Genomic DNA, 19723 nt, shown 5'->3' on the forward strand with positions numbered 1-19723 from the left:
GGCACAGCCCTTGGAAAACTGGCTAGTGTGATAAGTGATAATGATTCACACATTTAAATAACGAAGTGATCATTGCAGCCAGCATAACAAGCTTTCAGAACAAAAAACCAGAGCTGGGTTTTCTCTTCTTATTCTCTTCTTTCTTCCATCTCCCCTTCCTAAATAGATGGTCTACTTAACAATTCTGCTCTATAATTACAATATTTATTTTGCTGAGGTAAAGAAAAACAGTATTTAGTGGAATCAGAAGCAGCTGCATTATTGGTAGTCTGGGGGGAAAGGATAAAGATTACAGTTGGAAACTTTAAAACAAGTAAGATTTATGTATATTTATATTTTGTTAAGGCTTTGTACCCCAAGGATATGTATACATAAGGTTATATATAGAACACCAATTTGATTGAGAAAATTATAGTGTTGGGCCTTGAGCCTAGAACAGTGGTCCCATCTGTTAAGTGCATATCTGGGTGATGCCTGCTTTGTGGCTTCTTATGTGCTGGACTAGGCGAGTTAGTGATTTTCCCCTCCCCCCTGTACAGTTGCAGAGCTGGATCTTAAAGTAAATACTGTGGGCAGTAGTGCTTTGGTTTCCATCATGGTGGTACAGTCAACAGCAGTTCTTTCTTCTGCTTCCAACATACACAAAAAGTAATGGTTCCTCCACCACACACAAAAAAGGCTTGAATTAGCTTCTTCTATGGCAGAGGAGGTATCACGGTTTTGGTGATAAGGGATGATGTGGAGGATACGCTGGCTGGCACATGCACCATTAGAAATCCTCTAATTCTTGCCTGTGGTTAATATACTTCATAAAAACAAAATGATGTGCCCTTGTTAGGGTTTTGTATTGAAAATTATTAAAATGCAATTCTAAAAGGGAGTAAATTTGAGACATCTACTTCTCCCCCCCCCATTTCAGGTTTTGGCTATTCTAATATTAGACTGAAGATTAAAAGCTTGCAGCCATGGAACTGGCTAGTTGATTTGGCCTAGAAAGGATGTCTTAGATGATCATGAGTTGCACATGAACCAGCAGTGTGATGTGGCTGTAAAAAGAAAGAAAGAAAAGAAGTTAATGCAACCTTAAGACTGCATTAAAAGGTACATTGTGTCCAGATTATGATAAGTAATAATTCCACTTTATACTGCACTGGTCAAACTGTATCTGCTATGGGTACCACATTTTAAGAAGGGCACTGACAAATGAGTGTGTCCAAAGGAGGTTGACCAGGATAGTGATAGTAAGGGTTCTGGAAACAAAGGAAGCAGTGATGGCCCCCACTTGGATGGCTTTAAAAGAGGATTAGACAAATACTTTGAGGATAACTGGTTACTATCAGTGGTTACTAGCCCTGATGGCTATGCTCTACCTCCATGGCCAGAGTCAGTACGCTTCCAAATACCAGTTGCTGGAAATGACAGGAGGAAAGAGTGCTCTTGCATTCAGGTCCTGCTTTTGGGCTTCCCATGGTTGGCCACTGTGAGACAGGATGCTGGACAAGATGGGCCTTTGGTCTGATCCAGCATGCTCTTCTTATGTTCTTAAGTCACGTCAGGAATAGTTGAAAGTGTTTCATCTGGAGAATATGGGGAGACAGGATACCAGTCTTCAAATAACTGAAGGGCTGCCAGGCAGAAGACATAGCAGACCTATTCTCTGTTGTTCCACAGTGAAGGACTAGGAGTGGGAATTGCAGGGAATCAGATTTTGGCTAAATATTTGCAGAAGCTTTCTAATGGTAAGAGCTGTTTGATAGTGGAATAGATTGCCTTGGGAGGTGGTAGGCACTCCTTTGGTGGAGGTAGATTGTGGAGGCTAAATGGGTATATGTCAAGGAAATCTGGTTTCAACCTACTTTGCAGGTCTTGCATTGAGCATGGGGGTTGGACTAAATGATCTCCAATATCACTTTCAACTCTATAATTCTATAAAAATGCCTCCCTTTATAAGAAAATTTATGACAGCTCACATAATTAACAGCTGAACCAAATAATTAAAAAAAGCAGAGCTGACACCTTTTTCTTTATTGTTCCATAATCTTAACTTTTTTTCTTTCTTCCATGTGGGTGTTTTTTAGGAGGCAATTTCTGTGCCGGTTATGATTTGAAGGAGTTGGCCCACAACCCAGCCTCAATCAAATTGGAACAAGATGTCACCAAAGGTCCTGGTCCCATGGTATGTTTCAGAAACAGTCTGGAGGGAAATCCTGACAATTCAGTGAAAACTGAAGTCCATTTCCATGGTTGCTTTGCATTTTGCTATGGAAACCACCAACACTTTTAAGTTAAAGTTACAGATATAAAAAGCAGAAGAGAAAGGAGGAATCTTCCCTTCCCTGAAAGTAACTAAAACCAAACGGGATTGTTTTTCCAAAGGAAAAGTTATATGTTGTCCACTCCCAGTAAACGTGGAATCTATGCACACAGTACCCTGTGTTTTGTATAATGAGAACTATGCGGTTGTGTTTGCATGGTCAGTTGTGGTACATATAGAAATAGAGGTTCATTACCAAAAGTGAATGGAAGGTCCAGTCTACATTAGGATTATTTTTGTAGTACTGCTTCCTCGTGAATCACAGGATACTTTCTGTTTGCTTCATGCCCTGCTTGTGAGCTTTCCAGATACATCTGGTTGGTGACTGTTGAAACAAAATGCTGGACTACATACACCAGGAATGGGGAACTGGTGGTTCTCCAGATGCTGCTGGACTATAACTCCCATCGTTCCTAAACATTGGCCATGTTGGCTGGGGCTGATGGGAGCTGGAGTCCAGGAACACCTGGAGGGCCACAAATTAGCCACCCCTGACATAGAACTTTGGACTAAATCCTCACGATTATATTTTTAAGTGCTTTTAGATGAGTTGGAAGAGACATGAGTAGAGATGCCATGGAATATGCACTTTGGTTAGTTTTGCAATGTATTTAATAACCCAGTCATTATAACCTCAATTCACTTTTTTTTCTTACTGACAGATTTGTCCTGGTACTGTTTGCATACTATAAGGCAAAACTGTGTATGTGCGCTCTGTGCTTAATCAAAATTATACAGCCACAAGAATGATATAAATAAAATAAATAAATGCATAAATAAATAAGTAACAAAATGGACGGTATAGGATGGTAGCTTCCACATACACCTCAGGAGTCTATTCAGGTACTTGTTAGTTATACCTGTGCAAGGGCTTTGGGGCCATGCATGGCCCCTCCTCCCTTCATTGAGAGGGAAGGTCTGCAGGGGGATTTTAACTGCAGTTGGCTGAATGTGCTTACAGTCCTTCCACTGACTGGGAACACCATGTGATCAGAGTTTTCAATCACATGAATGACTGTAACCATATTCACTTGAATGTGCTTACAAGCCCGTGTCAGACCTTCCCCCTCAATGTGGGCAGGGCAGGGTGCATGGGAATCCAGTATGCATGACACCTCCATGGACAAAATTAACAATTGCTTAAAGAGAGGGTTTTTTTTGTTTCTGGAGGCTCAGAAGTAAAGAAAGGGCAACTTGATCGATTCCACCCCCCACCCCCCTAGCTGGAATAAAATTGGATGTTCCATGTTCATTTCAGGAGAGATAAAGGGCTGACTTAGGGATATTTCACATGTTACTCTTGTTGTGCAAAAATATATATGCAAGTATAATCCTTTTGACTATATGCCTCACTTCGCAATAAACATTAGTAAAACAGGTTTCCACACATGTTGTCTTTGTATCGATAACGATATATTCTAGCTATATTTTTAAAAATGTTTTAATACAGTTCCAATGCCTGTTATAGGGTCCTTCTCGGATGAAATTTTCTAAGCCAGTGATTGCTGCAGTGAGTGGATATGCAGTGGCTGGTGGGCTTGAGCTGTCTCTCTTGGCTGACTTGCGTGTTGTAGAAGAAAGTGCTGTCTTGGGAGTGTTCTGCAGGCGTTTTGGTATGTTTTATTGATTGCATGAATTTTGGTTTTGAATAAGTATGAACATATCAGTTTCACATCACTTTTCACATCCTGAGGCAGCCCCAGCCAAGCAGGAAAAAGCGTTATGTGCTGCATTTTTACAGTTAGCACAGCACAAATATGGGTGTTTTTGCATTTCTGTGGTGACCCCTTTGACCCCCATTTGCACATGGAGTCCAGCCTTGAACGGTGAGCTCATTATTAAGAAAGAAACAATAGTATAATGCAACACAAAACTATTGTGACTCTTACTGCCTCATGGTAGTTAATACATGCAGTTGGTAGTAAGCCTGCTCTACTCATTACCCTCTTCTCTGCATTTTTTTTGGCAAGAGTTTCTTTTCCATGAAGGAAAAAAGTGTGTGTGTGTAGTCATGTTCATTTTGATGCTTGGGAACCAACAACTATAGCTCACTTTAAATTTCTAAAGGGGGAGTGGGCCATTCTGGGTTCCATCTCCCAGGGAGGCCTCTGTGCGTACAGGGCTACAGAAGAGGGCTTTCTCCCTGAAGTTGTCCTGCCTAAGATGTGGACATTGGGACTCAGGCAGGGGGAATCTATCTATCATTGGGAGCAGAGCCAACGGTGTGGCTCAGGTGTCCTTTTAATCTTGTGGATCCCCTTGTGGCTTTCCTTCACGCCTACTTGTGACAAGATGTAGAGATGACCTGAAAACAAAAAAAGGACACATACAGAAATGGAAGGAAGGCTGGGCCACATAGGAAGAGTAGACAGGTAGCATGGAATTGCAGGGATGGCATCAGGAAGACTAAAGCTGAGAATGTGAGGTTAGTGAGAGATGCCAAAAACAACAAAAAAGCTTTCTTCAGGTACGTCCATAGTAAAAGATAGAGAAAAGAAATGTTGGTATGGCTACTCAGTGAGGATGGCAAAATGATAACAGATGACAAAGAAAAGGCAGAAGTGCTCAATTCTTATGTTGGCTCAGTCTTCTCCCAAAAGAGGGTCTCTGAGCCTCCTGGCAAACGTGAAGTTGAAGGGGCAGGATTGCAACTTGAAACTGATAGGCAATAGTCAAGGAATGCCTAATCACTTTGAACGAGTTCAAATCTGCAAGGCCTGATGAATTGCATCCTAGAGTATTGAAAGAATTGGCTGAAGAACTCTCGGAACCACTGTCTATTTGCGAAATCGTGGAGGATGTGAAGTGCCGGATGACTAGAAGATGGCTAATGTTTTCCCTATCTCAAAAAGGGCAAAAGGGAAGAACCTGGGAATTACAGACTAGCCAGCCTGACATCTAGACTAATTTTATCTCATTCTTTGATTGGGTACCCTCCCTGATAGACCATGGGAATGATGTGAACATAATATATCTATACTTCAGCAAAGCATTTGACAAAGTGCCCCATGGTATTCTGATTAGCAAGCTAGCTAGATGTGGGCTGGATGGAACAACTATCAGGTGGATCCACAGTTGGCTATAGAACTGTACTCAAAGAATGCTTATCAATGGTTCCTTCTCAAACTGGGAGGAGGTAATGAGCAGAGTGCTGCAGGGCTCGGTCCTGGGCCCAGTGCTCTTCAACATTTTTATTGATGACTACTAAATTGCAGATGGTATAAAATTGGGAGGGATAACTAGTACCCTGGAAGACAGAAAAAAATGTAAATCTTGATAGGCTGGAGCATTGGGCTGAAAACAGCAGATTGAAATTTAAGAGAGATAAGTGCAAAGTTCTATACCTAAGAAAAAGAAACCAAATGCACATTATAAGATGGGGGATACTTGTCTCTGCAATATTACATGTGAGAAGGATCTTGGGGTTATTGATCACAAGCTGAATATGAGCCAACAGTGTGATGTGGTTGCAAAAAAGGTAAATGCTATTTTAGCCTGTATTAACAGAGTATAGTTTCCAAATTGCGTGAAGTTTTAGTTCCCCTCTATTTATTTATTTATTATTTATTCATTATTTGATTTATATCCCACCCTTCCTCCCAGCAGGAGCACAGGGTGGCAAACAAAAGCACCAAAAACTTTAAAACATCATAAAAACAAACTTTGAAAATGGAAATGGACTGCCTTCAAGTCGATTCCGACTTATGGCGACCCTGTGAATAGGGTTTTCATGGTAAGCAGTATTCAGAGGGGGTTTACCATTGCCTCCCTCTGAGGCTAGTCCTCCCCAGCTGGCTAGGACCTGCTCAGCTTGCCACAGCTGCACAAGCCAGCCCCTTCCTTGTCCACAACTGCCAGCTGGGGTGCAACTGGGCTCCTTGGGACTATGCAGCTGGCCCATGGTTGCACAGGTGGCAGGGCACGTAACCCCTGAGCCACACACTGTGGGGGGTGATCTTTAGCTGGCCCTTGACACCCAGGAGACACGAGTGGGGATATGAACTCACAGACTCTAGACTCGCAGCCAGGCTCTCCTCCCCACTGTGCTCTACCTTTAAAACACATTAAAACAAAACATCTTTAAAAACATTTCTTTAAAAAAAGCTTTCAAAACATCTTCTAAGATTAAAAACATTTTAAAAAAAGGTTTAAGAACATATTAAAAAGCAATTCAAACGCAGATGCAGACTGGGATAGGTCTCAACTTAAAAGGCTTGTTGAAAGGTGAGGGTCTTCAATTGGCGCTGAAAAGATAACAGAGATGGTGCCTGTCTAATGTTTAAGGGGAGGGAATTCCACAGATAGGTGCCACCACAGTAAAGGTCAGTTTCCTATGTTGTGCAGAATGGACCTCCTGATAAGATGGTATCTGCAGCAGGCCCTCACCTGTAGAGCGCAGTGATCGACTGGGTATATAAGGGATAAAGCGGTCTTTCAGGTATCCTGGTCCCAAGCTTCATAGGGCTTTGTACACCAAAACTAGAACTTTGAACTTGGCCTGGTAGCAAATGGGCAGTCAGTGCAATTCTTTCAGCAGCGGGTGACATGTTGATGATACCCTGCCCCAGTGAACAGTCTCACCACCGCATTTTGCACCAGCTGCAACCTCCGGTCCAACCTCAAGGGCAGCCCCACATAGAGCGTATTACAGTAATCCAGCCTGGAGGTTACCAGTGCATAGACAACAACGGTCAGGGTATCCCAGTCCAGAAATGGCCACAGCTGTCTTACCAGCTGAAGCTGGTAAAAGGCACTCCTAGCCACTGAGATCACCTGGGCCTGTAGCGACAAAGATGGATCCAGGAGCACCCCCAGACTACGAACTTGCTCTTTCAGAGGGAGTACAACCTCATCCAAAGCAGGCAACTGACCAATTATCCGAACTTGGGAACCACCAACCCAAACCGCCTCCATCTTGCTAGGATTCAGACTCAGTTTATTGGCCCTCATCCATCCCACCACTGAGTCTGGGCAGCAGTCCAGGGCTCTCACGGCCTTTCCCGATTCAGATGTTACAGAGAAATAGAGCTGGGTATCATCAGCATACTGCTGACACCTTGCCCCAAATCTCTTGATGACCACTCCCCAGGGCTTCATGTAGATGTTAAACAGCATGGGGGACAAGATGGTACCCTGTGGCACCCCACAACACAACTGCCTTGGGGCCGAAAGACAGTCACCCAATGCTATTCTCTGAGAACAACCTTGGAGATAGGATCAGAACCACTGTAAAACAGTGCCTCTGATACCCATCTCACCAAGTTGGCCCAGAAGGATACCATGGTCAATCAAAAGCCGCTGAGAGATCAAGTAACAATAACAGGGTCGTACTCCCCCTGCCCTTCTCCTGATAAAGGTCATCCAAGAGGGCGACTAAGGCTGATTCAGTCCCATAACCAAGCCTGAACCCTGACTGGGATGGGTCAAGATAATCTGTTTCCTCCAAGAGTACTTGCAATTGCTGTGCCACAACCCTCTCAATCACCTTCCCTAAGAAGGGGATAAGTGCGACTGGTCGGTAGTTGTCACAAACCAGTGGGTCCAGGATGGGCTTTTTCAGGAGTTGTCAGATGATTGCCTCTTTCAAGGCAGCTGGAATTATTCCCTCCCGCAATGATGTGTTGATCACATCTTGGATCCACTTGGTCAAACCAAGAAGAGCAAAGGTCGAAAGGACACATTGCTGGCCACATCAACACAAACATCTTGTCTACGTCATCAGGCCGCATCAACTGAAACCGTTCCCAAGAAGTTGCAGAGACATTGCACTGGACACCTCATTGGGGACTACAGTAGATGCATTTGGTAATGGTTAGGCCTCATCTTGAGTACTTTGTCCAGTTCTGGACACCACACTTTAAGAAGGATGCAGACAAACGAACAGGTTCAGGGGAGGGCAACAAGGATGATCAGGGGACTGGAAACAAAGCCCTATTAGGAGAGACTGAAAGAACTGTTTAACGTGTTTAGCCTTGAGAAGAGAAGACTGAGGGGAGATATGATAGCACTCTTGAAGTACTTGAAAGGTTGCCATACAGAGGAGGGACAGGATCTGTTCTCGATCGTCCCAGAGTGCAGGACACGGAATAATGGGCTCAAGCTGCAGGAAGCCAGATTTCGACTGAACTTCAGGAAAAACTTCCTAACAGAGTGGTACGACAATGGAACCTATTACCTAGGGAGGTGGTGGGCTCTCCAACACTGGAGGCTTTCAAGAAGCAGCTGGACAGCCACTTGTCAGGTATGCTTTAATTTGGATTCCTACATTGAGCAGGGGGTTGGACTCTGATGGCCTTATAGGCCCTTTCCAACTCCATGTTCTCTGATTGTATGAAATATTCTTCATATATGTTGGTGGCATGCTACATTGTACCCACTTTTTCTCCTACATGGAAACTGTCTGTGCAGCAATAAGTTACATGTGAAATGATCCTTAGTGGTTGCATGTTTAGACAATCAAATAGCACTACAATAGGGCCCCGCTTATATGGCGGGTTAGGGACCAGGCCCCTGCCGCAAAGCGGAAATCACCGTAAAGCGGAACCCATTGACTATAATGGGTTGTGTCGCGTGAAAATGCCGCAAAACGCAAAATCGGCTTTAAAACAGGGAATTTCCCCTAATTGAAAGCCGCCGCATCAGCGGAATGCCAGAAAACGGAACGCCGTCAAGTGGGGCCCTACTGTACTTAATATTTAGTAACTTCAGTGGAGTTTGATTGTATATTTGATTCTTAGTACCGAAACCTGACAGATGGAAAATGAACAGTAGCATGCTAGGAATATTGGACCTCCTCTCCTAATGAAATGACTGAACTGTGTTGTGTCTTTCCAGTGTTATTTACCATTTTTATGCAGATAATTATATGTGTTATAGAGGAACATTCTAGAAAGGATAAAAAAAAAACAGTTGTCAGTGCTGGGGAGAAACAAACCCCAATCCCTGGCATAGTATTATGTCTAGTCAAACAGATCATGTTTGATAAGCCAAGTGCAAACCTTAGCTGATGGTGGTTTCTTTGGAGTGAATCAAACCACGATTCTTGGTTTGGACATAGTCCTAAACCAAGTATCATTGTGTAAGAACATAAGAAGATAAGAAGAGCCTGCTGGATCAGGCCAGTGGCCCATCTAGTCCAGCATCCTGTACTCACAGTGGCCAACCAGGTGCCTGGGGGAAGCCCGCAAGCAGGACCCGAGTGCAAGAACACTCTCCCCTCCTGAGGCTTCCGGCAACTGGTTTTCAGAAGCATGCTGCCTCTGACTAGGGTGGCAGAGCACAGCCATCATGGCTAGTAGCCATTGATAGCCCTGTCCTCCATGAATTTGTCTAATCTTCTTTTAAAGCCGTCCAAGCTGGTGGCCATTACTGCATCTTGTGGGAGCAAATTCCATAGTTTAACTATGTGCTGAGTAAAGAAGTACTTCCTTTTGTCTGTCCTGAATCTTCCAACATTCAGCTTCTTTGAATGTCCACGAGTTCTAGTATTATGAGAGAGGGAGAAGAACTTTTCCCTATCCACTTTCTCAATGCCATGCATAATTTTATACACTTCTATCATGTCTCCTCTGACCCGCCTTTTCTCTAAACTAAAAAGCCCCAAATGCTGCAACCTTTCCTCGTAAGGGAGTCGCTCCATCCCCTTGATCATTCTGGTTGCCCTCTTCTGAACCTTTTCCAACTCTATAATATCCTTTTTGAGATGAGGCGACCAGAACTGTACACAGTATTCCAAATGCGGCCGCACCATAGATTTATACAACGGCGTTATGATATCGGCTGTTTTATTTTCAATACCTTTCCTAATTATCCCTAGCATGGAATTTGCCTTTTTCACGGCTGCCGCACACTGGGTCGACATTTTCATCGTGCTGTCCACTACAACCCCGAGGTCTCTCTCCTGGTCGGTCACCGCCAGTTCAGACTCCATGAGCGTATATGTGAAATGAAGATTTTTTGCTCCAATATGCATAATTTTACACTTGTTTATATTGAATTGCATTTGCCATTTTTCCGCCCATTCACTCAGTTTGGAGAGATCTTTTTGGAGCTCTTCACAATCCCTTTTTGTTTTAACAACCCTGAACAATTTAGTGTCGTCAGCAAACTTGGCCACTTCACTGCTCACTCCTAATTCTAGGTCATTAATGAACAAGTTGAAAAGTACAGGTCCCAATACCGATCCTTGAGGGACTCCACTTTCTACAGCCCTCCATTGGGAGAACTGTCCGTTTATTCCTACTCTCTGCTTTCTGCTTCTTAACCAATTCCTTATCCACAAGAGGACCTCTCCTCTTGTTCCATGACTGCTAAGCTTCCTCAGAAGTCTTTGGTGAGGTACCTTGTCAAACGCTTTTTGAAAGTCTAAGTACACTATGTCCACTGGATCACCTCTATCTATATGCTTATTGACACTCTCAAAGAATTCTAATAGGTTACTGAGACAGGGCTTTCCCTTGCAGAAGCCATGCTGGCTCTGCTTCAGCAAGGCTTGTTCTTCTATGTGCTTAGTTAATCTAGCTTTAATAATACTTTCTACCAGTTTTCCAGGCACAGAAGTTAAGCTAACTGGCCTGTAATTTCCGGGATCCCCTCTGGATCCCTTTTTGAATATTGGCGTTACATTTGCCACTTTCCAGTCCTCAGGCACGGAGGAGGACCCAAGGGACAAGTTACATATTTTAGTTAGCAGATAAGCAATTTCCCATTTGAGTTCTTTGAGAACTCTCGGGTGGATGCCATCCGGGCCCGGTGATTTGTCAGTTTTTATATTGTCCATTAAGCCTAGAACTTCCTCTCTCGTTAGCACTATTTGTCTCAGTTCCTCAGAATCCCTTCCTGCAAATGTTAGTTCAGGTTCAGGGATCTGCCCTATATCTTCCACTGTGAAGACAGATGCAAAGAATTCATTTAGCTTCTCTGCAATCTCCTTATCGTTCTTTAGTACACCTTTGACTCCCTTATCATCCAAGGGTCCAATCGCCTCCCTAGATGGTCTTCTGCTTTGAATGTATTTATAGAATTTTTTGTTGTTGGTTTTTATGTTCTTAGCAATGTGCTCCTCAAATTCTTTTTTAGCATCCCTTATTGTCTTCTTGCATTTCTTTTGCCAGAGTTTGTGTTCTTTTTTATTTTCTTCATTCGGACAAGACTTCCATTTTCTGAAGGAAGACTTTTTGCCTCTAAGAGCTTCCTTGACTTTGCTCGTTAACCATGCTGGCATCTTCTTGGCCCTGGCGGTACCTTTTCTGATCTGCAGTATGCACTCCAGTTGCGCTTCTAATATAGTGTTTTTAAACAACTTCCAAGCATTTTTGAGTGATGTGACCCTCTGGACTTTGTTTTTCAGCTTTCTTTTTACCAATCCCCTCATTTTTGTGAAGTTTCCTCTTTTGAAGTAAAATGTGACCGTGTTGGATTTTCTTGGCAATTGGCCATTTATATGTATGTTTAATTTAATAGCACTGTGGTCACTGCTCCCAATCGGTTCAACAACACTTACATCTCGCACCAGGTCCCGGTCCCCACTGAGGATTAAGTCCAGGGTTGCCATCCCTCTGGTCGGTTCCATGACCAACTGGTCTAGGGAATAGTCATTTAGAATATCTAGAAACTTTGCTTCTTTGTCATGGCTGGAACACATATGCGGCCAGTCTATGTCCGGGTAGTTGAAGTCACCCATTACTACCACATTTCCTAGTTTGGATGCTTCCTCAATTTCATATCTCATCTCAAGGTCTCCCTGAGCATTTTGATCAGGGGACGATAGATCGTTCCCAGTATTAAGTCCCTCCTGGGGAATGATATCACCATCCACAATGATTCTGTGGAGGAGTCTGCCTCTTTTGGGGTTTCGAGCTTGCTGGATTCAATGCCTTCTTTCACGTATAGAGCGACTCCGCCACCAATACGTCCTTCCCTGTCCTTCTGATATAGTTTATATCCAGGGATAACCGTATCCCACTGGTTTTCTCCATTCCACCAGGTCTCCGTTATGCTCACTATATCAATGCTCTCCTCTAAGACCAAGCACTCCAGTTCTCCCATCTTGGTTCGGAGGCTCCTAGCATTAGCGTACAGGCACTTGTAAGCAGTGTCTCTCTTCAAGTGTCTTTGGCACTTGTGGTTTGGCTCTTCTGAATTTATATCCTGTGCCCCTGCTCTCACAATGCCTACTTCTAGGCCTACCCCTTTTAAAATTTCATCATTTCTTTGGTTTTTATCCCAGGGGGGAGGTTTATTCCGAACCGGACCTTTCTCAGCTCCTGTCGGGTTTCCCCCCTCAGTCAGTTTAAAAGCTGCTCTGCTACCTTTTTAATTTTAAGTGCCAGCAGTCTGGTTCCATTCTGGTTCAAGTGGAGCCCGTCCCTTTTGTACAGGCCCGGCTTGTCCCAAAATGTTCCCCAGTGCCTAACAAATCTAAACCCTTCCACCCGACACCATCGTCTCATCCATGCATTGAGACTGCAAAGCTGGGCCTGTCTGGCTGGTCCTGCGCGTGGAACCGGTAGCATTTCAGAGAAAGCCACCTTGGAGGTCCTGGCTTTCAGCATCCTACCTAGCAACCTAAATTTTGCGTCCAGGACCTCATGGCTGCATTTCCCCATGTCGTTGGTGCCAACGTGCACCACGACCACTGACTCCTCCCCAGCACTGTCTACCAAACTATCTAAACGACGGGCGATATCCGCAACCTTCGCACCAGGCAGGCAAAACACCTTGTGGTCTACACGCCCATCACACACCCCACTGTCTATGTTCCTAATGATCGAATCATCCACTGCAAGGATCCCTCCACCCCCTGGAGATATATCCTCGGCACGAGAGGATAGCTGCTCATCCCCCAAGGAATGGGTCCCTTCTAAGGGATCGTTTCCCTCTTCCTTAGCTGGATGCTCTCCTTCCCTGAGACCATCGTTCTCCATGATAGCAGGAGAGCTATCATCGCTGGAGTGGGACACAGCTATAACGTCCCTTGAGGCCTCCTCCACACACCTCTCTGCCTCTCTCAGCTTTTCCAGGTCTGCCACCTTGGCCTCAAGGAAATGAAGTCGTTCCCGGAGAGCCAGGAGCTCATTGCACCGAGAGCACACCCACGACTGCTGTCCAACAGGCAGATAGTCGTACATGCTGCAGGCTGTGCAAAATTGTGTGTTTTTCCTCAGTGTGACTGGGGAGGAGGGAAGTGGGTGCAGTTGGCTTCTGCACAGTAAGCCATGGTTTATGCCTTACTGTGATTGTGAACATGGCCAGAGTCTTTGTAGCACACATTGCATTGCTTATTTTGACCATTTGTCAAACGTTTGGTAAGAAGGCAGTTGGATGGTAGGTGAGGATCATCTGTGCTCATCAACTACACCTTCATCCCATGCAGTTTGGATAGATGGAAGCAGAATGTAGTTTTGGAGCCATTTAATGTTCCAGTTTGCTTAAAATATTGTTATTTGAGTGGTGTTTTTTTCTTTAACGATTTGTTTTTTAGGTGTTCCATTGATAGATGGTGGCACTGTCAGATTACCAAAGTTAATTGGTCTTTCTCGAGCACTGGATCTCATTCTCACTGGGCGGCCTGTTAGTGCACAAGAAGCATTTCAGCTTGGATTGGCCAATCGAATAGTTCCCAATGGCAAAGGTATGTGTCTTATGTGCCAAATAAGTAGTAGCTGGATTAAAACTTTTCAGTGATTGGTCCATAAAGGTGGTTTGCTTTTCGCACACTTTTTCAGAAGAGCACAGAAACTTTTTTTTAATTCCCATGCATGTGCAGGTTTGTGGATGTGCTATTGGGTGGGAAGGAGAAAAAGGGCTTGGCATATTACAGAGGAACGTACATGGACCGCCTGTTGCAGGAAAGTCCGTGGCATTGAGTCCAAGCACACAGATGTTAATGCAGTTGATTATCGGTTTAGGAAAGCATATCAGTTTTTCAGTGGTATTTCTAATGTGTTATTGTGAACATGAAAATCCATACTAGCTTGCAACGTCTTATGGACAGTGGTCAATTAATGAGGACACACAGCTATAATGTTGCAGATTATAGTTGTATGGACGGACCCTATGTGTTTCTTTTTAGAGCACCCTTCACCAATCTGGTGCCCTCCAGATGTTTTGGACTACAGCACCCATCAGTCCCAGCCAACATGAATATGCTGGCTGGAGCTGATGGCAGTTGCAGTCCAAAACATCTGAAAGGCACCAGATTTGCAAAGGCTGGTTTGAGAACACCTGTCGATAGATATGTTAAAAACTGGCCTTTAGATGATGAGTTGGTAGTCTGAGGAAATATTTTGAGTTATTTAGTGCCGTGGTTGAATTATGATTTTTCTCTTTACCTCTGCATATAAATATACATGGTTCTATTTTGTCAGGCCTTCTTCTTCTCCTCATAGGCCAGATAGCTCAGCCTAGACTCTTAGTGTTTTCATGTGTGCTGCTTAAATCCGTTTATGGTCTTTAATGTCTTTATACAAAATTAACATGGGCTAGAATGTACTGTTTTTCTTTGGTGTCCTGCTCCTCATTAACTGTATTTACACCAATGGCATTTCTGAAGCTTAAAGGTGATTTTAAGTGTCACAGGAGAGGATGTTCATGATGGCATCCAAAGCCTTGCAAACAGAGCCACAAAATTCCTAGCCCATGGAAAAAAAAGTACTTGCCTGCCTATACATGACAGTTATTTGTAGCATTTTCAATAACCTGAAAAGGGGAAAAAATGCATCTCTCTTTCACTTTACAAGATCTTTCTTGTACAGTTGCCCAGAGATAGTTCTTACTGGCCATAGGCTAGTAGGCAATTTGGAAGCCTGGCTTTCTAGAATTGTTTTCTTGTAGGGCTAGAGGTGGTGGCTTGGTAGGATGTCTCCTTTTCTCAGAGCCATGGGGCTCACACATTGCATGTGAATTTACCACATCGTTTCTGTTCATGTAGCCCACAATTGGCAGCTTTTTATGGACTTCATTCCATTTAGAAGGCAGAACCTTGATTTCTGTTTAATTTTTAGAGCATGAGTTTGACAACATGGAAATACATTTCTTCCAATAACAAGGGTGTATCCCATCATGAAAACACATTCCTCCTGTTAACCTTTGACTACTGAAAGGGGACTACCTTCATTACGTAAATGCACACAGCAGCTTTCTGACTAGACTCCGGAGATTTCCTGTAGAAGGAAAAAGGAAGACCCTCTGAACCAGGCTTTACCTCATTCTGAATTGGCATGGAAGCTGGTTTTTTAAATGGGTAACAGCAACAGCTGCTTTGATTCAGCTCAAAGCTGGTGTGGCTGCTGTTTTTCTCCTGACTTGTTAACAAAATGATGACAGCATGTACACATTTGAATGTAAAACAGGCTTTGGAAATTGGTGGTGGGGTGGGGTGTCTTTATTGTAGCAGAGCTTTGAAAAGGAAATAAACCAGGAGTCTACTAGCCATAACAAAAAGGTACAGATTCAGATGTTTCTTTTTTTAGGCTTTCTCTGCATGCGGGTGTGTTTAAAATTTAGATTATTTTGATCGTGGAAGTGTAATGGGGGATAAGGGAGATAATTAATAACACAGGAAGTTATTCAATCCCTGCTGAAGCTGCCGCCATTCTTCAGGTCCAAGAAGTGACTAACGTCTCCACAGACTTTCTGTCCATGTATTATGTGTGCTCTGATATCCGGATTCCTTTAAAAATATGGCTGTTTTGGTTGGCATTTGGAGAAGTATCTTTTGAAACAAACATGAATAAAAACTCTGTTTTGTTTACTGTAAGCCAGGGATGTCCAGCTGGGACACCCTGCAGACCATCCACCCCCCCCACCCCGACACAACCTTATCTGTCTCGCTTAGCAGCCCTACCAAACCTAATTGGCAAAATCTTTTCATACCGTTTCACTTGTAAGGAAAAGAGAAAATTGAGGCTGCAGTTCCTATACACATTTATCTGAGAGCGAGTCTCGTTGAACTCCTTGGTGAGCTTCAGGCACATGACTTGCTTCTTTCACCAGGAACTTTAGGGTAGTGTTATGATAAATTTTAATTGTTTTATTGTTTCATTTTATGCATGGTTTGTTTTTACATACACTGCTTAGAAATCCGAATGATTAAGTGGTATATAGATGTCTGAGTAGACAAACATAGTCATTCCATACTTTGTGTTGCATCTCTTTTGGATTAGATATGTAATAATAAAGTAAAACGTAATATGTCTGTGCACATATAGTCACTACCTGGGAATCACTTTACTGCTTAAGAGCAATAATTTTATGAGGGGTCAGTATTGGTGGGTTTGCATGAAAGACGTGCTGTGAGGCTTATCGGGCACAAGTAAAACATCATAACCGTGCCTACTGTGTGACGGTGAGGGCAGCAAAGAAGGCCCATTCTCTGCCACCATTGCATCTTCAAGTAGCCATCTAGTGGAGCTTTTCCATATTTTCACGGGTCTGTTGACATCAACTCCAGGAAGTGGAGTTTTAGATCCTTCAAAGGCCCACTGTGAATTGTTTGCAAGGCACTTTGAGGGTAAAGTTGTTTGCCTCTACAGCAATCTTGATGCCCCATTCACATCTACTGTATTTCCCAGTGAGATGTCCAGTGCAACATTTGCTGCAACTTCTTGGGATCAGTTTCAGTTGATGTGGCCTGATGATGTGGACAAAGTGCTTGCCATGATGCAGCCAGCAATGTGTCCTCTTGACCTTTGCACTTCTTGGCTTATTAAAGCTCGCTGAGGGGGGTTGACTGAGTGGATCCAGGGTGTGGTCAATGCATCATTGTGGGAGGGAGTGGTTCCAGCCACCCTGAAAGAGGTGGTGATCTGACTGCTCCTGAAAAAGCCCATCTTGGATCCACTGGTCTGTGACAACTACCCCCCAGTTGCAAATATCCCCTTTTCAGGGAAGGTGATTGAGAGGGTTGTGGCATAGCAATTGCAAGTACTCTTGGATGAAACAGATTATCTTGACCCATTCCAGTCTGGGTTCAGGCTTGGTTATGGGACTGAATTGGCCTTGGTTACCCTGATGGATGACCTTTATCGGAGAAGGGCAGGGGGAGTGCGACCCTGTTGCTCTTACTTGTAACTCTTACTTGATCTCTCAGTGGCTTTTGGTACCATTGACTATGGTATCCTTCTGAGCAGACTTGGTGAGATGGGTATTGCAGACACTGTTTCACAGTGGTTCCAATCCTATCTCCAGGGTCGTTTTCAAAGAATAGCATTGGATGATTGTCTTTTGGCCCCCTGGCAGTTGTGCTTGTGGGGTGCTGTAAGGTACCATCTTGTCCCCGATGCTATTTAACATCTATATGAAGCCCTTGGGAGTGGTCATCAGGGGATTTGGTGCAAGGTGTATGCTGATGATACCTAGCTCTATTTCTCTGTAACATCTGAATCAGGAGAGGCCGTGGAAGCCCTGGACCTGGGCTCAGTGGTGGGCTGGATGAGGGCCAATAAACTGAGTCTGAATCCTAGCAAGATGGAGGCACTGGGTTGGTGGTTCCTGAGTTTAGATAACTGGTCAGTTGCCTGCTTTGGATGGGGTCATACTCTCTCTGAAAGTACAGGTTAATAGTCTGTGTGTGCTCTTGGATCCATCTTTGTCGCTAGAGGCCCAGGTGAGTTCAGTGGCTAGGAGTGCCTTTTACCAGCTTTGGCTGTTTCTGGATGGGGATAGCCTGACCATTGTTGTCCATGCAGTGGTAACCTCCAGGCTGGATTACTGTAATACGCTCTATGTGGGGCTGCCCTTGAGGTTGGACCGGAGGCTGCAGCTGGTGCAAAATGCGGTGGTGAGACTTCTCACTGGGACAGAGTATTGCCAACATGTCACCCCACTATTGAAAGAATTGCACTGGCTGCCTGTTAGCTACCGGGCCAAGTTCAAGGTTCTGGTTTTGGTGTAGAAAGCCCTATACAGCTTGGCACCAGGATACCTGAAAAATCATCTTACCCCTTATTTACCCAGTCTGTCACTACGCTATGCAGGTGACGGCCTCCTGCAGATGCCATCTTATCAGGAGGTCTGTTCCACACAACATAGGAAGTGGACCTTTAGTGTAGTGGCACCTACCTTTTGGAATTCCCTCCCCTTAAATATTAGACAGGCTCCATTTCTGTTATCTTTTCGGTGCCTACTTGAAGACCTTCCTCTTTCAACAAGCCTTTCAAGCAGAGACCTATCCCAGTCTGTGTCTGTGTTAGAATTACTTTTTTAAATGTTTTTAAAACTTTTAAAAAAATGTTTTTAAAGATGTTTTGTTTTAACATGTTTTTAACAATGTTTTGTTTTAATATATTTTAAAGACTGTTTTTATGATGTTTTAAAGTGTTTTTAATGTTTTTGCTTGCCTCCCTGGGCTCCTACTGGGAAGAAGGGTGGGATATAAATTTAATAATGAATGAATGAATGTATGGTGGAGGAATATGCTTCTCAAAGGAGTATGGAGTGGCTACCAAAAAAAGAGAAGTTTGTCATTCCCTCTATAAACCATAGGACAGGGGTGAAGAACCTGTTAGACTCCAACTTCCATCAGCCCCAGTCAGCATGGAAAACGGTCAGGGATGATGGAATTTGTTGTTCTACAACTGGAAGGCCACTGATTCCTCCATGACACTTTAGACACTACCATGGTGGCCTTCCTAATCTGCTCGCTTGAATCATGAAGAAGCCAATTTAGGGCTCTGTTAGTCTGTTTGGGCTTTATTCATGAAATTTACTATGCTGTGATTATTCCTTCTGTGGTCCCTGCTTATATTTGTGTGCGTACTGAAAACTAATAGCTGTATTTTACTGTTTTGTTATAATTTTGTCTGTTGCAGTTCCTGTTGCAGGGCAGTCTTCTCTGTCCTCCTTTTCCCATTCCTTTTGTGTTCTCTGCCCTTTGTCCATTGTCTTGTTTTTAGATGGTAGGAATTGTGTCCCTTTTTATATACAATTCCTATATGGTGCCAGCTCTTAACATGGTTTAGTATTATTTATTATTGGAAGAGGCCAGAGGTGTTCTGGCGGTGCTCTGGTGAACCTTGTGGAGCTTAATAAGAATTCCTTAATTACAAGGTGAGTAATTGTGGAGAAATTTCCTTTTTTAAGATAGCTTTCCCACCACTCCTGATTGTCCCATGCAGCTGCAGGGCAATTTTGGATGTGCTGTAGGGTACCCTCAGTTCACATCAGGCAATACCAAGAGGACCTAGCCAGTGCACAGTACATGTGTCTTAAAACATACTCCCAGAATCCTTTGTGGTGCATGGGGTTCCATGGCCGATGTTTAGAGATTCAATGGTGGATGTTGACACAGAAAATATTCCCTGAAGTTCCATGGGTGGAAAACACCCTAACTCATGCAAGTCTTGGCCTCCAGTTTTTGCTGATATCCACTACTCAGTGAACCCGCCAGTAAACAGCTTCAGAAAGTTG

The 19723-nt window shown here is 43.8% G+C and overlaps 1 protein-coding gene across 1 annotated transcript in view; it reads left to right on the forward strand.

Annotated features, from left to right (window-relative positions):
- Positions 1-19723, forward strand: part of LOC133367503 (enoyl-CoA hydratase EchA19-like) — a 41997-nt gene that overhangs the window by 15340 nt on the left and 6934 nt on the right. Inside the window, exons 3-5 of the mRNA XM_061591601.1 lie at positions 2079-2176; positions 3783-3927; positions 13797-13946. Coding sequence (XP_061447585.1) covers positions 2079-2176; positions 3783-3927; positions 13797-13946 — 393 coding nt within the window. The remainder of the gene's footprint in view (positions 1-2078; positions 2177-3782; positions 3928-13796; positions 13947-19723) is intronic.

This window comes from Rhineura floridana, chromosome 1, assembly GCF_030035675.1.
Source record: "Rhineura floridana isolate rRhiFlo1 chromosome 1, rRhiFlo1.hap2, whole genome shotgun sequence".
NCBI lineage: Eukaryota > Metazoa > Chordata > Lepidosauria > Squamata > Rhineuridae > Rhineura > Rhineura floridana.